Source organism: Zalophus californianus, chromosome 8, assembly GCF_009762305.2.
Source record: "Zalophus californianus isolate mZalCal1 chromosome 8, mZalCal1.pri.v2, whole genome shotgun sequence".
Lineage (NCBI taxonomy): Eukaryota > Metazoa > Chordata > Mammalia > Carnivora > Otariidae > Zalophus > Zalophus californianus.
The window spans coordinates 25,465,426-25,484,424 of record NC_045602.1 but is presented as its reverse complement, the minus strand read 5'-3'; the positions used below and the strand labels follow the sequence as shown (position 1 = coordinate 25,484,424).

The 18,999-nt window shown below is 48.2% G+C and overlaps 1 protein-coding gene across 7 annotated transcripts in view; it reads left to right on the top strand.

Annotated features, from left to right (window-relative positions):
- Positions 1-18,999, top strand: part of CAPN13 (calpain 13) — an 80,296-nt gene that overhangs the window by 28,111 nt on the left and 33,186 nt on the right. For all 7 annotated transcript variants that reach the window (XR_003524430.2, XM_027620546.2, XM_027620545.2 and 4 more), the window contains exons 3-8: positions 268-346; positions 941-1,056; positions 6,369-6,505; positions 11,592-11,763; positions 12,622-12,696; positions 16,850-16,935. Coding sequence is in view for 6 of the 7 variants with exons in the window: in XM_027620546.2 (XP_027476347.2) it covers positions 268-346; positions 941-1,056; positions 6,369-6,505; positions 11,592-11,763; positions 12,622-12,696; positions 16,850-16,935 (665 nt within the window). In the remaining variant the exon portion in view is untranslated. The remainder of the gene's footprint in view (positions 1-267; positions 347-940; positions 1,057-6,368; positions 6,506-11,591; positions 11,764-12,621; positions 12,697-16,849; positions 16,936-18,999) is intronic.

Sequence of the window (18,999 nt, the reverse complement as noted above, 5' to 3'; positions counted from 1 at the left end):
CGAGTCCTTATTTATACTTATCTCCTCATGCATTTTGCTTATGCATGTCTTGCCTGTTTTGTCAGTTACATACACACCCCTTTGACACCTGCCTTCCTGATAGCAATCAAACCTGAAGAATGAGAGGAACTTTCCTGACTCAGATTTTAAGTACCTATTTAAGAATTAACCCCTACCCCTCAAAGAAAAAGTAAGTGATATCTTGGGTACCACATAGGGACGTAGAGGAATGAAGGATGCTTATGGCTTTTCTCCCTCTTGCCTAAGGATATATTAAAGGGTAAATCAGAGCCTCACTTCATCCTGGAAGGTGCAAGCAGATTTGACATCCAACAAGGAAAGGCCGGTAAGGACTCAACATCTTTCCTCCTGGCCCTGGAATAAGCAGGCTGCCTGAAGTCAGCCTCCAGGTAGGGAGGGACAGAGGGTGGTGCCCACCCAGACCCCAGAGTTCTACCCCAGGTTCTGAGGAGGCAAGGTCAGCATCCTTGGTGCTGCTGTGGATGGACTGCAACAAAATTTCCTGTAACTTCAGCTCTGGGCACCTCTGGCAAAATGAGAATCAGAGGCAGGTTGGCCCACCAGCCCTGCTGAAGCCTGGCTGGGGCTCTCTTGACTTCCCTCACCATCGCCATTGCCATTCCTCGAAACCCCTTCACCTTCATCCCAGCCACCCCAACCCCATCGCCCCATCACCACCACCCCTATCACTACTACCCCCATCAGCCCCACACCACTAACCCCTACCACCACACCAGCTCCTTCTCTATCTTGCTTGGAACTGGCCCTAGTGAAACCTTCCCCAGTTCTCACCTCTCAGAACAACAACAACAAAAAAATGGCATTATTCAGAAGAAGGCATATGGAGACCTGTGAAATGTGTGGGGTGGAGCTTCCAGATGTGTTCAGTAGACCTTTCATGGCTTACGTCCCCTCGCAGGAGATTGCTGGTTCCTGGCAACGCTGGGCTCCTTGACACAGAACCCACAGCATCTACAGAAGATCCTGATGGACCAAAGCTTTTCACACCAGTATGCAGGGATCTTCCGTTTCCGGGTATGTACATTGCTGGGACATTCCTTACATGGATGCATTCTCTGAAAGCACAGGGAGGTGAGTGTCTTGAATACTCCCATGGTCTGCTCGTGTCAGATGGAAGAGTTACCTACGTGTTAGTTACTTTACATATCTCTAAAAGAATTTGAGCTCAACATCTGGCAGCACATAAGAAACATAAGAGTTAAAATGTTTTCATGTAAATAAAAAGAAATGGCAGAAACAATTAGCAAAAAAAAAAGTCATTAATCAAGAACCCTGTACATCATTGAGCCATTGTCTGTGTTGATTCCTATGCCCTATCTTGCTATTTTGATACAGTAGCTTTAAAATCAGTTGCAGCATCTGGTAGAATAAGTTTTCCTTCCTTATTCTTTCCTCAAAAATATCTTGGTAATTCTTGCACATTTATTTTTCCATGAGAATATTAAAATCATTGTGTCTAATTAAAAAGAAAAGCCACTGTGATGCAGAGTGGAGCGGCATTAAATTTATGTATTAATTTGGAAACATTACATTTTTATTATTTTAATTATTCCTTTCCAGAAACATGGTATATCTTTCTATCTATTCAGAACTTCAATAAAATGTTTTTATGCCCTTCAATAAAATGTTATAGTTATGCTTCCATTATTGATGTGACACCCTTCTCGTTAAATGTATTCTCAAATATTTTAAAATTTTGTAGCTAATATGTATGAGATTTTCCCCCTCATTTCTAACTAGATGTTGCTGACAGGAAAGCCACTCCTTATTATATATTAAATTGTATCTAGCCAATTTACCAAATTCTTTGATTAGTTTCATTTTTTTAACTAATGGGTTTTTTAGTTAACTAATATTCTCTGCAAATAAAGATAACTTTGTCTCTATTTTTAACATTTCTAGAAATTACTTTGCTCTTTGTTGCATTAGAAGGTCACAATCTTTTTTTTTTTTAATGACAAGAGATAGTGAGGCAGATTGTAGAGAACTTTGTTTTTGTTTTTAAGGTTTTATTTATTTATTTGACAGAGAGATAGAAAAAGAGCACAAGTAGGCAAAGTGGCAGGCAGAGGGAGAGGGAGAAGCAGACTCCCCGCTGTGCAGGGAGCCCGACGCGGGGCTCGATCCCAGGACCCTGGGATCGTGACCTGAGCTGAAGGCAGATGCCTAACGGACTGAGCCACCCAAGTGCCCCAGAATGTCACAATCTTAAATAAGAATGACAAGAGCAAAGTCCTGCCTTCTCCTGATTTTAGTGATCTGCTCTCCTGCTGTGACATTTTTTTTTTTTGATGCCTGTGGGATTCAATTTGATAAAAATTTTCTTAGAATTTTTGCATCTATATCATAGATAGAGTTGGTTTCTAGTTATTTTGGCCATGTTGGAGTTATGCTAGCTTTTTAAAATGAACCCATTGAGTTTTACATATCTTGATCTGAAATAATTTGAACAATGGTTGTTAATCACTGATTATCTGTTCTTTGAAAGTAAAACAAGCAATAGTTAAATCATCTGGAACTACTTCCTTTTTCGACATGATTTCTTTAACTCTTCTTGCGTGTTCAACAACTATTGAAATGCTTGTGTCTCTTATTTCTTCTGGAGTTAATTCTTGATATTTATATTTTGCCAGGAAAACCTACTATTTCTTCTGTGGTTTCAAATTTATTGCCCAAAAGTTGATTATGTGATTCTCTGAAAATTCATTTAATTTCTTCTGATCTATGGTTAAATCTACTTTATCAATCTCTGTGCTATATTCTTGTTTTTCCTTTTCTTCTTAAGCCAGGTTTTCTTAACCAAACCAATCTGTTTATTGGTTTTTTAACGAATCAACTTTTGATTTTCATTATTCTTTCTATTTTCCTTTTGGTTTTTTTTTCTATATAATTATTTTCAATTTATTTTTATTAATTCCTTTTACTTTTTCTGTTAATTTTATTGTTTTTTGTTTTCTGAAACTGTTTACTTTTCTGTCTTTTTTGTTTAATAATAAAAGCTTTTAAGAGTATAAATTTTCCTCTGAGATCTTATCTATATCTATAGGTTTTGATATAAAATGTCTTGTATTAATTTTAAGATAATATACTTTTGGTTTTGGCTAAGTTTGGGTTGTAGAGTTTTAGATTAAATTATGATCAGAGAATATATTCATAAAATCTCTACATTTGGGGGAAACATTAAAGTTTTGTTTATGTCCAAGTCTGCAACAGTTTTTGCATATGCTTCATGGACATATGAGAATACCCAGTGGGCAAAAGTTTTACATATGTAATCAAGCTTTCTGATTTGTAGATTGTTGTTTCTGCAATTAACTTTTTTATCTTGGTTTATTTTTTGTCTGCTTGATTTATCAAATTCTAAAAGAGGTGAATTGAAGTTCTTCCCCAAAGTTACACCTCGGAGGGTTCCTCTTATGTTTTCAGATGTTCTAGCTTTAAACTCTTCCTGTTATATTCTGTGGTACCTAAAGGTTTATGTTCTTGCTATCTGGTTGTTGGAATAAAGATCACACAATATCTCTCCTTTTTGTATTTAATGTGTTGGGCTTTGAATTCCTCTTTACCTGATATTCATATTGCTACTTCAGCTCCCTGTCATTTGTGTTTTCCTGTTACATCTTTATTCATCCTTTCATTCTCAATTTCACTTTCACTATGTTTCTTGTACAAAGAATATTTAAAACTCACTGCCCACCATTGTTGCTTTCACCCTTCATTTCCTCTTATCTTAAGATTTTTGTTCTAATTTCATCCTCATTAGGTAAGTAGTTCCTTGGATAATTTCCTCCATCACATTGGTGTTTTTCATTTGCTCTTACTTAAGAATAATATGTCAGTTGGGTTTGGGATTCTTGGATCACATTCTCTTTCCTCAAATATCTGTAAACTATTCCTTTGTCTCATAGCTTCCAATGTTGCAGAAGAAAAATCCAATGCTAATCTATGCTCTTGGCTTTGTTGGCAACATGTTCTTTCAAACTGCAAGTTTAGGAGAGGTACTCTGTCTCCTTGGTGTTCAGAAATTTCTCTGGAATAGTTCCAGATGTGTGCCTTTTTGAAATTAATCTTGTCTGGAATTCAGTGAGCCCTTTCATTCTGAAGACCTGTCTCCTTTTTCTGCTCAACTAAATTTCCCTTAATTATTTCTGGGTGTCCTCCTTTATTTTGTTCTCTCTTCCTGAAGTCCAACTATTTGCATACTAGATCTTCTAACAAGTTCCCAAGGGATGCTGTTGCTGGTGGTCCAAGGAACTAAGGAGTGAGCTAGAAGATGCAAGATTTACTGTCTGAGCTCAACTCAGGCTACAAGTATTGGTAGTAACACGTGGTTAGGAGAAACTGAGGCCCAGGCAGAACACTCTCTGCCCTTCTGGATGGTGACAAAGTTCCACAGTTCTCCAGAAAGAGCTGAGGTGTTGACTTCTGTACATCTGTTCTCATCACTCTGAGCTTGGGCACTACTCTTGGGAATGAGCCCAGTGCCCAGGGCTCCTTTGCTCAAAACACTTCTGGCTTCCCTCGGACACTTGGGTGCTGACAAAATGGCACCAGCGTGCTTCTTAGAGGGTCCAGACATTATTCAGATGCCAGCCCTCCTCACCTAGGGAGGTGAACCAGGAAATGCAGATTGGTGGCCTCATTCTTGACCTCATTCTGGGAACAATCTAATCTGTGTTCCCTTTGTATAAGGATAGCAAATTTGGTCAGCATTACTCATGTGGGAATATTGGGGTGAAGGTGACTTCTAAATGGAAACCAACCAGAGGAGCTCATTCAAGTCAGGACTCAACTCATTCCTGATATTCTACTCTGCATCAGGCACTATCCTAGGTGCTGAACAAAGAAGCTATTGAAAAACAGTTTCCACTTTCAAAACTGGATCTCATTTTGACAATCTCATCTGACCCCAATCACAGCCCTATGAGGAGGTTCTTACTTTATCACCATTTGACAGATGAGGAAACTGAGACACAGAGAATTCAGTGTCTTACCCAAGGTCTGTTGTTCAGGTAACTAAAGGGAAAACCAGGACTCAAGCACAGATCCAGTGACTGGCCACCGTCTACTACACTTTGCTATCCAGATCAGGCTGTTTTTCCAGTACCCCACTTCTAGTTTTCCTTGGCGTGTCAAACATGTTTCATGATCTCCCTCCTAGTAACACCCTTGTTGGTTCTTAACCGCATCTGTCTATATAATTTACTACGTTAGGGACACAAATCCACAGCTGTGCCAGAACCAGCTGCAGTGCACTGAGCTCATTAATGACCATGAAAACCTCTTCTTTGCTTTGTCTCCACTGCCATCTCTGTCTCAGTCCCCATCTCTACTTGGAAAGTGCGTCCTCAGCTGGATGCAACGGCCCAACATCTGGGATATCCAGCTGTGGGAAAGGCCATGTGGATGGTTTCCTGTCACTGCCAAACAGATGAGAGATCACATCCACCGAGCTTTACTCCGAGCCCCCCTGTCGGAGACTTGCCTTCATCAAGGCTCAGACTGAAGCTGGAAGCCCTGCTGCTTATCCAGCACAGGGGAGAACAACAAAGAAACTCCAAAAGGCTGGCTTTGTTATGAATTTTCCTCATTTGGTGATGTCCCCGGGTGAACCATTAAGAGTTGAACACCGGAGATTAAAGCAGTCTGTTTTAGAGAGGAACATCTGGTTCATTTGTGCTCTTAGCAGTAGCGGTGCCAGCCAGTTTCATTTCTGCTGCTCTGATGGCAGGGCCAGCTTCACATGAGCTGAAGAGGACCAGAAGGAGGCTGTCACTGCTCAGTCCTGAGGAATCCTCATCATTTGGCCTCCAGGCCTTTGCCCACACTGTCCCTGCCATCTGGGATGCCTTTCCTATCTCCTTGCCACCTGTTTAAATCCTGCCTCCTCCCTCGAGCCTTCGGCTCCCAGTAGGCTCTCCTGTCCCCCATTATAACACTCTGTATCTACCATTCTCCTTGTTATTCAGCGTCTGTTCCCTCTATTGCCATTTTGTCCACAAGGTATACTTGGAAAGTCTCATGTGTGTGTGAAGCTCTTAGAGGACTTGCCAAAGTGAGGCCAGAGTTAGTAGCAAAGTCAAACTAAAACCCAAGTCTCTTTCCTCCCAGCCTGTATTTTCTTTGACTCACTTGATCTGTGACTCATCTGTCCAGTGCAGTTGACATGCCAGGCCCCTGTCTACTGACGGGGCTGGGATTTTGTTCTAGATAGAGTTTGTTGTTATATCGATGAGGTCACATCATGACAGCGGTTATCATTTGGCATGGGTTGGGGGTCCCTTCTGCCCTGGCTCTACTAAGGCATATATTCATCTCTCTTCCAGTTCTGGCAGTGTGGCCAATGGGTGGAAGTGGTGGTTGATGATCGCCTACCTGTCCTGGATAAGGAGTACCTCTTTGTGTATCCTCGCAACAACAACCAAGAGTTTTGGCCCTGCCTGCTGGAGAAAGCTTATGCCAAGTAAGAGTGGCCCACCCCTCTGACCGGGGCTTCAATGCTCACCTTGCCTGCCCAGCTGCTTGCCCTGTTGGATGCTGCACAGCAGCTAGCCCTAGGATTTTCGGCAGCTCTGCATGCAAGTGATGCCCTGGGAGCCTCAGAGCCTTTGCCACCAGGCTGGGCATCCCCCATAAACAATCACTGTATGCAAGGCTGTGTTGGGGCCACGGGAGGAACCCAGAGATACATAGCAAGGAGTGGGCAGGACAGGACTGAAAAGAAGTAGGTACTAATAACACTGTTATTGCAAGGCTGGGCTAAGAGCCCAAATAAAATATAATATCACGGTTGATGGTCAAAGTCTGATGAGAGAACAGAGAGAGAACATTCTTGACTTTCTGACTCGCAGAGAGTCAGGCTGAGGCTATAGAGAGGATGGGGCATTGCGTGAGGCCTTGAAGGATGGGTAGAATTGCAGCAAGGGGAAAGGGGATATGTTGGAGAGTTATTCCCAACCATGGGAATGATTCAAGCGAGGACCTAGGGACAGGAGAGTTCAGAGTGAGATCAGGCAGTTGGGGGCCCAGTATGGTTACTATGAGATTGTATTTGGGGAGGGGGGAGCAGGGCAGGAGTTGCTGGTTATTATATGGTCCAAGCACTGTGATTCAAGGACTACCTTCTAGTGTTAACAAGATCAAGGACTTATAAACACCCCAATTCATATGTTTTATTTAGACTCTTTGAGTTGCATCTGTTCAGAAGATGTGTATTGAGCATTTAACCATAGGCCAGGCATTGTGCTTGGCACTGGGATAAAGACTCTGGGACTGGCTTAAGTGGGTGTGAGAAAGAATATGGGTTATGTGGAAGAGGTCACTGTCACAGAGACCTACACAGGTGCAGGACACATCAGAGCTAGGAATCAATGCTAGGAGACAAAGGCACCATCCCTTTTAGGAGAAAATGAGTTAGTGGAGTTTCACCAAATCAGATTCCCTAAAAATCATCATCACCAACTGCATTTTACAGATTGGGAAGCCAAGACTCTAAATAGTCATGTGATAGTAATCACTAGCCTGAATCTGCTGGGGTTTTCAGTTATTTGACCTAGGGACATAATTTAATAAGACTGAAGACCCTGCTGGGTCCAGTCCTGAGCCCTGAGGATGCTAACAATCCCACAGACAACCCCAACACTCCAGTCCCTGTCCTTCCAGAGGTCACAATCTGAGCAGCCGTGCATTGCAAGAGCTCGTGCTCTTTTTTTTTTTTTTTTATTTTTTTGCATACTGTCTGTTGAGCCCATTTGTGGAAAACTGAAGCTATTGCTCATTTCCAGTGTCAAGAAGAGCTGTTCATTAGCACTTGAGAAGGAACCCCAGCTAACAGCCAAGGTTGTTGAACCGATCCATATGTTCAGGGAGGTTAATTTGCTTCTAAGCTACTTACCCAAACACTGCCATTTCTTTCGAGTATGGATTCAGCTCTCACTACTTCAGGGCTTCATTTTTTCCTTCTGTGAAAGGGGAAGCGTGCCAGTTCACTTGGAGAATTAGAAACCTTGTGGAATGAAATGATGACTTTGACCCCATTTTGTTAACAGTCGACCTAAAGCAATCATTCAGCTTGAGAAGAAAATGGGAAACTGGACCCAGAATCTACATTCCACCGCCTAAAGAAATCTAGTGGAGGATAAAATGTTTCAAACTAGTAAGCTGTTTTAAAAGCTTTCCCCTCTATCCAAAGAAGGGGATCATAGAATGCAGGAGTGAGTGTAATGGAATTAGAGCTATCAGGGCTGGAAGGGACCTCTGTCAGCCTCGAGTCCTACCTCCTCCTTTGAAAGATGAAGAAACTGATACGAAGAGCACTGAAATGAGTAGCCCTAGGTCACGTGGTGTTCGAGGCCAAGCTGGAATGAGGACCGTTCCCCTTGTTTGGGCTTTTCCATCATCCCTTGATGCTGTCAGTTTTATAGGAAAAAGATTTGTCTTTTTGCTTCTTTGGAACTCAGTGTCAGGCACACAACAACCACAGCACAAACATGGAGAACCCATCCATCCCCATGGAGATGACCCAACTTCACCCCCAAGAACATAGACCAGTGAACACATGCATCCCAAACTTTCAAATATCCTTGCAACTGGGAAGTCTGGAAATGAATTGGTTGAGTCAGTCAGATCTACATTGGCAGTTGTTCCCCCCGCCCCAGAGGTCATAAAATAGGAGATCGTAGGACAAAATCCGTTAGGCTGCATATCATCCTGTACGGAATCTGGGCAGTTAAGAATCCCAGCATTTAAAAAACAAACAAACAAAAAAAGAATCCCAGCATTTTAGCATCCTTTCTGATTCTGATTTAGATGTCTGAATCCTTCCCTCTTTCCTAGCATTGCTGGGCAGATAGACATTTCCCCCAAATGAGGCTGAAGCACAGAGATGAGAACAAGGCCCTCTCCGAATTCCTGGGCTCAGGTGACAAGGTATAGTGACAGGTGTGGTGAACACAGTTCTCTCTCTCTTTCCCTCCCTTTCTGTTTCCTGTTAGCAAAGGGGGCTAAGAATAGTTGCCATGTTCCTGAAGCATCAGCAGGATTTGTGAGCTCGTGTTTGTGAAGCAGAGAGATAGCTCCTTGTCAAAATACCCAGCTGCTGCTGAGACAGGCTTGCTGGGCATTGTGGAGAGACAGTGAGAGAGGCGCTGCTGGCCTTCCCCATGCATTGGGTCTCCCTGTGGCAACTGCAGGGTGGTGTGAGTGCAAGACCTCAGATGGGGCCCCTAGACACTGAGGCAGTGGGCCTGAAGTGCCGGGACAGGGCCTGGCTGCTTTTCTGGAATGGCCCTGGTGCGCCCCATTTAAAGCCAAGGGAGGATCCCTGAGTGCCTCACCAAGAAGGGGCTGTTGCAGTATTTGAGGTCATGCTGGTGGGCTCTAGAATGGGTCCCAGAACCACAGTCTTTGTGAACTTCCAGGACCCTCAACAAAGCCCCTCCTAATCTCAGACCAGAGCCAGAATACCTGTGGGAAATCAAGAGTCAGGCATTCAGACCCAACTGGGCATGACCATTATCAAAGGTAGGCTTTGCCTTTGACTAAGTAAATACCCCAGAGACAAGATTCTAGTACCAGGCATAACCCCGGGTCAGGGAGAAGGAGAGACAGGAAGATAAGATTTAGAACCAGTTTTATAACAAGTTGAGATCAATCTGTCATGTGGCAGTTTCTGTAGAATGGCCTTCTGTGTGTCCTTAGCTTTCTGTTATAAGGGACATTTAAGGCATCCATGGTATTTGTGCCTGGGACGTTGTCCTGCTTTGAGTGGCTGTTTGACCTGTATTTGCTCAAGTGAATTTACGTGAATTCGAGGTGGTGCCCGGGCGGAAAGGGTGGCAGGGGTGGGACTATGGGAGAAAGGATTGAGGGGCCCCATGAGCTTACCCAGTCAACCTCGCTGTTTCCAGGGGCAAAAGACCCAGAAGGGAGGGTTGCAGGCCCCCTAGAGGAGCAGCAGGGAGGAACTGTCGGATCTGCGTTACCAGAAAGCAAGCCTTGGTTGCAGCTTCCCTACTGCCACTGGCCTGTGACAGTGGGACAGATGAGAGTGTCCCCTGGCGAGAAGCCTGAGTGACCGGGACAGTGGTGAGGAAGACCCCCACGGAGGAGCTTTGACACCAGGAGGCAGGGTCTTCTCTCCACCGGGCCTCAGCTTCAAGTCCTTTGTTGGTTTGCCCTGTCTGTATTTTAGGGTTCCCTGGGAGGCTTTCCAGTTCACCCCACTGACAGGAACTCGAGTTCTCAAAACAAATCTGCCCCTGCCTGGCCCTGCTTCAGTGGTCAACGTAGCCTCTCTCCCAAGAGCACTGTCCTAGGCCCCGGGCCCACCATGCTCTTCCCGGCTGGGGACCCTTCCTCCCCGGAATGCCTGTCCCACTGGCCTTGCCTGGATAAACTCAGCTCAGAGTTGCCCCTCCCGTGAGGCCCCCCTGGGCCCTCCTAGCAAATAGACCCCCAAGGGCTGCAAAGAAACTAGACGACTCATTCTAAGGAGAGTGTCCCAGGGGCAGAGTGAGGTTGGGAAGGAGTGACAACTGCGGAGGTAGAAGCAGGGGGAGTGTGGCTTTGCTGTGCCCGACAGTGACAGCCGCGAGCACGGCCACTGCTGGCCACACGTGCCAGGACTGGCACACCCGTCACAGCAGCCCATGGAGGCGGGGACTGTCACATGCCACTTCCCCAGCCGACAAAGGGGGCCGTAGGAAATCTCAGCCTCCTGCCCACGTTTGAGAGCTCATGGAGAGGGGAAACCAGGCGTCGAACCAGAGTGGTTTGGCTCTTGAACCTGGAATCTTTCGGCCTCCCTAGTGAGTGACTGGGGCTGCTCAGGTTTGGAGGAGACCAGGGAGGAGGGGAAATGGGGCAGAAACCCCACGCAAGACTGTGAAGAGGTGCTTTAGAGGACACGTATGAGGGTTCCACGTGGCTCGCTTGGAAGATGTGGCCTCCTTGATGAACCTGGGATGAGGGGCTTAGTTCTGAGAGCGGGGATTCTGGACCACGCTTGGCACTGCAAGAGAAGAGAGGCTGCTTTGGGCCGAAGTAGGCACCGGGGTTGTTGGCTGAGCTCCTGGAGGGCAGGTCTTGCTCATCTTTGAGCACTCCGTGCCTAGCACAGTACCCCTCACACAACAGGGACTGACCACTATTGTTAAACTGAACAGGAAACTGGATATTCATCATCATCATGTCCACTGTTTATTAAGGGCTTGCCATATGCCAGGTTAAGTAACTTGTTCAAAGTCAAGCAGCTAAATATGTGGAGAGCTTGGGATTTGATCCCTGGCCTGAGGCTCCAGCACCTGCTCTCTAACCCCTGCACAAAACTGCTGCTTCTGGGGCTGCCCAGCCCCAGGAGACCAGGGGAAGGATGGTGGCACTTTACTGGAACCTTCGTCCAGGTGAATAGAAGGCAGGTAGCCATAGTCCAGGACTAGATTGGGCAGTCCTTCACTGGGCAACATGCAGAGGTCAGGTGTGCAACCTCCCTTCCTGGAGTGTCTCACCAAAGTCCCCACAGGGGTTGATGTGACTTTCCCCCATTCCAGGTTTCATGGATCCTATGCCAACCTGCATTACGGCTTCCTTCCTGATGCCCTGGTGGACCTCATGGGAGGGGTGGTCACCAGCATCGACCTGCACTTTCCTTCTGACCTGGTAACGATGGTGAAGACAGCAGCCAAGGCAGGCTCCCTGATGGCCTGCGCCACCCTGGCCAAGGTGAATAGACTCTACTCCTCGCCCAGGAGTATCTAGCGACCAGCCCGTTGAGTTAGTAAGGGGCATGGCCAAGCCGTGCCTCATGTCATCCTCACAGCAGTCCTCCCTCTGAGATAGGGGGCTGCAGAATTCACTTGCAGAAGAGGAAATGGGCTCAGAGAGGCTAAGGAAAATGCTCAGCATCACACCAGCCAGTAAGTGGCTGAGTCGGGTTCAAATGCCTGCTGCCTGACTCTGAAGCCTTTGCCTACCACTCCTTTGTGACCAGGCACAGTGGGGTCCAGAGGGACTGGAGCCCTTTGATTCTCCCTGGCTCCAAAGGCGGCATCCCAAGGTCAATGTGTCCCATTTTGAGAAGCCTGGACGACCCTCCAAATTATTTTGGAGTCTATTCTGAGACAGCCAGCTCCCTATCCAGGAGGGTATTTCCTGCACCCTGTAAACATGTGGGCTTTGAGTCACATACCCCTGATCTGAAATGCCACCCAAAAACTAATATGCACTTTAAATCCCAGTTGCTCACAGCACGGGGGTGGTAGGGTATTCCCAACTCCTACAAGACACCCAGCCGACGCCTTTTGTGCTGTGTGTCATTGAGGACGAAGGATTGGAGGAGGAAACAGTCCAGGTTGGCCTCAGGACTCAGTGGGGTTCTGTCAGTAATGAGGTAGTCTCCAGGGCCTCATCCACCTGGCAGCTTTCAAACTCTGTCCCTCTAGAAAAGAGTTCCAAGAATAGTGTAAGTCCGTGGGACGCCTCTCATCCAGCCACAGCTTAGCTGCTGATTCAGCTGTGCTTTTCTGTTTCTCTGAGGAACCTGTGAATGTGTAATGCTTGGTCTGCTTTCCTCCTCTGAAGCCAACAGGTGAGGCCAGGAGAATGGAGAACGGCCTGGTCAGTCAGCATGCCTACACCGTGACGGGAGCCGAGCGGGTAAGGCTCCGTGGGTTGTGCCGGGCTTTCTTGCTCCTTGAAACAGGAGTCAGCATCACATGCCTTCGGCAAGCCCCGCTCAGCCTCATTCCTTCTACTCATCCAGAAACTCTGATGCCCAGCAGCTTCATCCCCCAGGGACCCACCAGAGTTCTTGCTATGCTTGCCCTGATCTCAGACAGGCTAAGTGTCCAGCTAGACTGTGGGATGAGCCCAAAAAGAAAGAAGAAAGAACCACCCAATCCACTGGGGCAAGCCCTGACAGGGTTTTGTTAGTTACGTACCAACTAAACTGCTACCACAGAGGCACTCCAAAATACAGGGGCTCAAGTAGGATAAAGTTCATTTCTCTCTCAGGTAAGCAGGTAAACCAAGGGACACTTACACGTTCTTATAGAAGGCACCCATCAGAAAACACACAGCATTTCCTCTCAGATCCCATTAGTCCGAACTTAATCATGTGCCACACCGAGGCACCAGGGAGTCTGGGAAACATCCTGTCTAGCTGGGCCTCCTTGTGCCCAGCTAGACTTCACTCCCATGGAAGAGAGGAGGACAGTGTTTCCCTTGATGCAGGAACGGACCTGGGGTCGACAAAATTGTGTGCACTATCATTTGGTCTGGAAAGCACGACTGAAGTCCAGCCCCCTCCCTTCCTAAGTGAGACGCTGAGGCCTGAGAGGGGGAGGTCGGGGTTAGCACAGCTACTTGACACCAGCTGTGTGGTAACCATGCCCCCTGGCCTCGTGACGGTTTCCCACATCCCCCCCACACGTCCCCCCATCTCTGTATTTCCCACAGCTCTTGAGGTCTAATCGTGTCCTCTAGGCCCTGAGAGACAATGTCCCAAGCCCCAGGGTCCACTCCCCGCAGGTGTTTATGGGCTATAGAATGCAGAGCGTCTGGCATGGGATCTCGCCTTTGCCTTCCTTCCCTCTGAATCAGTCTGTCCCCTGTCCGGTGACCTCAGGCCGCTTGCTCTGTGGTTTTGTGTTGTGGCGAGTTTTCCACAAAAATAGAGATAGTATCTTCTGCCTCCTGCTTTTCTCCTTAGGGAAAGGCGTAACAAAATGCTTCCTCTGCACAGTACCTGGGAGACAGTAGGCACCTAACAAATGCTCGTGGGATTAACGGATGGGTGCGCTTGTGTGTGAATGAACGCATCCATCTTTGGCCTGTGAAGATGACATAACTGAACCCCCACCTCCATCACAGAATGGATGTGAGGAGCTCAAAATACCTTTCCCACGAGCAAGGAAGGAATCACCCCGATTAACCCTGGCCAGGAGAGATCCCAGGTACAGTGGCCCCAGACTCTCTTCTCTGAATTCTCCGACGCCCATCTCAGAATACTCAATGGGGGCAGCCAGTGCCATTATCACACCAGGCCACATAGGGACATGCTGCTTCCCCCTACTCCCCGTCCCAGACATGGAAAGTCTAGGGCTAGGGATAACAAATTGGTTTCCTTGGGCGCCAACCTTGATCCAGTGGCAATGCTGCTTGGATGACTGTGTTGACAAGACTCTGGCACTGCTTCCAGATTTGGGGAAAGAGCTGTGATCAATGAGTGATCTGTGCTGGACGTGGAAGGAGCCAGGGCACCTGCATGACCTTTCCGCCATCCCTGGGAAAGGCCCTTTATATATTGAGACAGCCTTTGGTTTTTCTATTTTTAATTTTTTAAATTTTTCATTGTTATGTTAATCACCATATATTACATCATTAGTTTTTGATGTAGTGTTCCATGATTCATTGTTTGTGCCTAACACCCAGTGCTCCACGTAGAATGTACCCTCTTTAATACCCATCACCAGGCTAACCCATCCCCCCACCCCCTCCCCTCTAGAACCCTCAGTTTGTTTCTCAGAGTCCATCGTCATAGTTCGTCTCCCCCTCCGATTTCCCCACCTTCACTCTTCCCCTCCTGCTATCCTACTCTTTTTTTGTTGTTTTAACATATATTGTATTATTTGTTTCAAAGGTACAGATCTGTGATTCAACAGTCTTGCACAGTTCTTTGGTTTTAATCTGCTGTGAGCCATGAAACCACTTCTCCTAGGACTAATTATTAATAGCCTGCGGGACTAGCATTTAAGAGATGCATTTGAGGAAATATTATCCTAGACTAGATAACCTGGATCACCCCTTGCCCGGGGGTACCCTTTCTCAGCTGACCAGGGCCAAGGTACAATGAGTAGCCAGGAGGGTGAAGCAAGCAAGTGTGCGTTCATAGAGGTTGTTGTGACCTTGGCCTTGACTGTGACCCCTGAGCCTCTCTGCCAAGGCCCAGGAACTTGACTTGGCTAAAGACTTCTCCTCCAAAAAGAGAAGGTCACAACTGACCACAAGTGCTAAGATTAAACCAGCCCCTAAATGCAGTGTGTTTCTTAATCTGCTCATCCTCCTCTGGGCGACACACAGACAGGAAGATAAATGAAATTGGCATTTTTTATTACGCACCTGGCTGGGTCGGTGACTCCCCTGGGCAAGGGGGTGAGTGTTTATCTGCATGCCTCATTTAGCCCTGCTCTCAGCTCCTTCGCTCACTGGTTGTTGTTCACCCTTGTGCCCATCTGAGCCCCGACTATGTTAGGCACTGAGGGTGGCTCATTAAGCTTTTTGGGCCACCGGGCAACCATTTCTCACATCCCTGCTCCATGGGCTCCATCAGGCACTGACGGTTAATAAATACACTGTGTGTAAGACCTGGAGTGCCCAGGGGTGGGGCAGGGAGGGGTGGGGAACCCGGGTCTGTGTCAGGAGCCCCCCCATCCCATGTAGCATTAAAAGCCAAAGCACCTTCCCCTACAGTACCAGCCAGATAGAAGTGGATGGAAAAGAACCTTATCCAAGCCGAGTTCTTTGGCCCTTGTCTGACTGCGTTGTTCCTGCATTATATTGCCCTACTGGTAATGACATGGGCCTTGGCCAGGTGGCCCAGGGGTGAGATGCAAGGTCAGGATTGTGGCCATACCCCAGAGTAGTCTGGGCCCTGGAGCAGCTGTATCCTTTATCTGCTCTCCTCTCCAAATTAAGAGCCTGGGTTTCAGAGACTAGCAGTGGCTGGGATGAGAATTCTTCTTCTGCCACTTACACGGTGGCCTTGGGAAAGTTGCTTAACCTCTCTGGTGTCCAGTTTCCTCCTGTGCAAGACAAGGGCTGTATACACATCCACAGGCAGTTTGAAGGACAGAATGCACTCCCCTGGCACCAGGCTCCAAGCCCCACCTCCACACGCGGGGTTCTTTTCCATGTGATGGTACTGCACTCGGGGCTGTCTCCGCTGCCCCTGGTCTGGAACCACAGAGCAAATGGGCCCCTTCCCTCACCCCTGCAAGGCCTCGGCCTCCACAGATGACCTCAGCATTCATCAGTGTCCAGCTAAACGCAACCATGCTTTAATTCCTCTCACCAGGCTGAGGGCTCCTGGATCTGGGAACCTGGGTTCAAAGGGTTGAGTTTGTCTTGTTATAACTTACCATTGGTCCTGGCCTCTGGCCTCTGTGGTCTGAAGGAGCCAGCCTCCATATCGGGGAACTAGGGAAGGAAGAAAAGTTCAGGCCATCAGGGTCCCTGCTTGCCTACAGGGGTGTGGGTAGAGGAGGGCTGACCTGGGCTGTCTTGCCCCCCAGGCTGTCCCACTCTCGCTCAAACCCGCCTCCTCCACATCCTCGCTCATGACCACGCTGTGGAGACCCCGGCACAGGTAGCAGTGGGCCGTGGGCAGGAAAGCAGCTACGTCCGTGGAAGAGGGATACTGCTGGGAACAGAGCTTGCGGGAGGCTGGGGACCCATCAAGATCTCCCCTCTGCAGCCCACAACAACGCTGCACGCTATTCATCAGCCATTACATCTCAGCTCGCCCACATTCCAAGAGGTGCTCGTCCGGCATGATGAAGCTATGTCTACCTTTCGAGGTGCTGAGCAGAAAGAGGGTCCGTTTTCTCCCCTCTCATTCCAACTCCATGCAGGCAGCAGAGACACATTGATTTTTTTTTCCTTTTTTTTTTTTTTTTTTTTTCTGGCTGCAGCCAAATGAGGTCAGAAGTTAAATTAGTCCTTGGAGGTAAAAAGCAGCTGCATTCATAGCCCCTCTTTCTGCTGACTTTTGCTGTCGAGCACTGACAGTTTCTTTTTCTGTTCTTTGCAGATTCAGTACGGGAGGAGTTGGGAAGACCTTATCCGCCTGTGGAACCCCTGGGGCAACACCGAATGGAGAGGACGCTGGAGTGATGGGTATGGCTTCTGAAAACCTCTCTCCAGCCTTCACTGAAGGCCTGGTATGCAGAGAGCCCCAGCCGCAGGAGGGTGGCATCTGTCTCACCTGCTGTGGATCTCACTGTCCAGTTCACACCTATGTGTGGCTGTCAGCCCACTTCCCATTCCCATGATGCCATTCAGCGGGCTTCTATTAGACCCCTACTGTGTGCTCTCTGCACTAAGTATACTGTGTTAGGGGTGCTGTGGGGTGTGTACAGATGACAAGACCCAGTGTCTAGCCCCCAGAAGGCTACAGTTTAGCACTGTGAACCCACATATCCAGAATTAGCTGTTTTTTAAAGGGCTGGGGAAGGAGTGGGACAGATATTAAGTTTTACTTGGCAGAGAGAGATGGAGAGAAGGAGCCTCATCCCATAAGGGACCCCATGGGATTTTGATCCTGATGACACCATCAGGAAAAGATTTCATTTGGTGGGGGGAGTTGGGGAACTGAGGCAAAGATCTGGCCGCCTGGGTTGTCCATCCTCCCTACTGATCTGGACTCTGACGTATAACTGGTGTCTGGACTCACACCTTGCTCATAGAAGGAGTGAACGGAGCTGGGTGAGTGTCAGAGGCCCCTTGGCCATGTCCCACACAGCTGCTCTCTGCCCCAGCTGGTCAGTGGGGATGCAGCTCTGTGGTCGGTGGTTCCCTGGGGCTGGGCTACCAGTTCCCAGCTGCCAAGAAGACTGATCCCTGGTCCCCATCCCTTGATGACTAAGAATGAGATGAGTGTCCCTAGAGGGCCAGCTGGGGACAGGTTACCTGCTCCTCGGGCAGCCAGCAGGTCAGGTGGAGGCGACGGTGGGAAAGAGAATAAGACTAGAAATGCAAAAGCATTCAAACAGGTGAACAGCACCCAACAGCAGTGAAAATCAATACAGTGAGAAGTGAGTTCTGGAAGGCAAATGCAGAGTTGGCCAGCGTCCCTGCCCTACTTCTGGGCTGCCCGGAACCTGGCCTGACGCCACAGGCTAGGCTGTGGCAGGGCCCACTCTGATCCCCTTTGAGCCCCTACAGCTGGCGTGTGCCTGCTCAAAGTGGGCACTTGGCAAATGGAAGATGAACGTGCACTGGAGCTGGGGGTAGAGAAGGGGGAGCAGGTGGAAGGGGGGTAGCAAGCAAAGTGAATTCATAGAATGATCCCGGTGGGACCTCAGATGCCCCCTGGAGCACAGAGCAGCTGAATCCCTCCACACAAGGGGAATGAAACTGCAACACCATGAACCATGGACAGTGTTGTGTTTCCACTCACTCTTCCCCCTTCTCCTTTTATCTTGCCTGTCTTCCTTCTTCCTTCCCAGGGGTATCCTTTGCCTCTTCCGATGTAAATCTTAGCAACTTCTGGCCTTTGCCAGTTCTCTTTCTCAGTCATTACCCCAAGCTGCCAATATGGCCCAGCGGGTGATGTGGTTAGCAGAATCCCTGACTCGGGGTTGGCTGCTGGGGTTGGAGTGCAGGAAGGGCAAATGTCAATGATGCATCTGCCTGGGGTAGGAGAAGAGGCAACAGATTCCACCTCGTCTCCTGTGCTAAACACCGCGTGACTGGTGAAGGCAGCCAAGGCACCAGACATTAGGGAAGAGAAGCTTCCCGTGGGCTGGCATGTTCAGGGCAAGCTTCACGGATAGAGTTGAACCTGAGTTCAAGCCGGAAAAAAAAGGATGATTCAGCTGGGAAGAGATCACCAGGTAGGCAGGGCCGTGTAGACCACTGCGCTGAGCCAGGAATGCTTACAGTGTGTTCAGGGCCAACAGAGGAGCCCGGGAGAGAAGTGCTGGGAGCCGGGGCCAGAGAGACTAATGCCAGCTTAAGATTCTGGGTTTAAACCCTATGGGCAAGGGATTTCCGAACGCCCTTCAACAGGGTGAGACACGTGCAGAGCAGTGCTGACTCTGAGGGCCACACACCTGGCTGTGCTTAGGTTCGTTCACCACATCCCCCCAGAAGCGGGGCCGGAAGAAAGTGATAAGGCCACATGATCACCATCTCCATGCAGGTGGTCGATGCCCTCCCTGCTCTCTAAGGAGTGGAGAT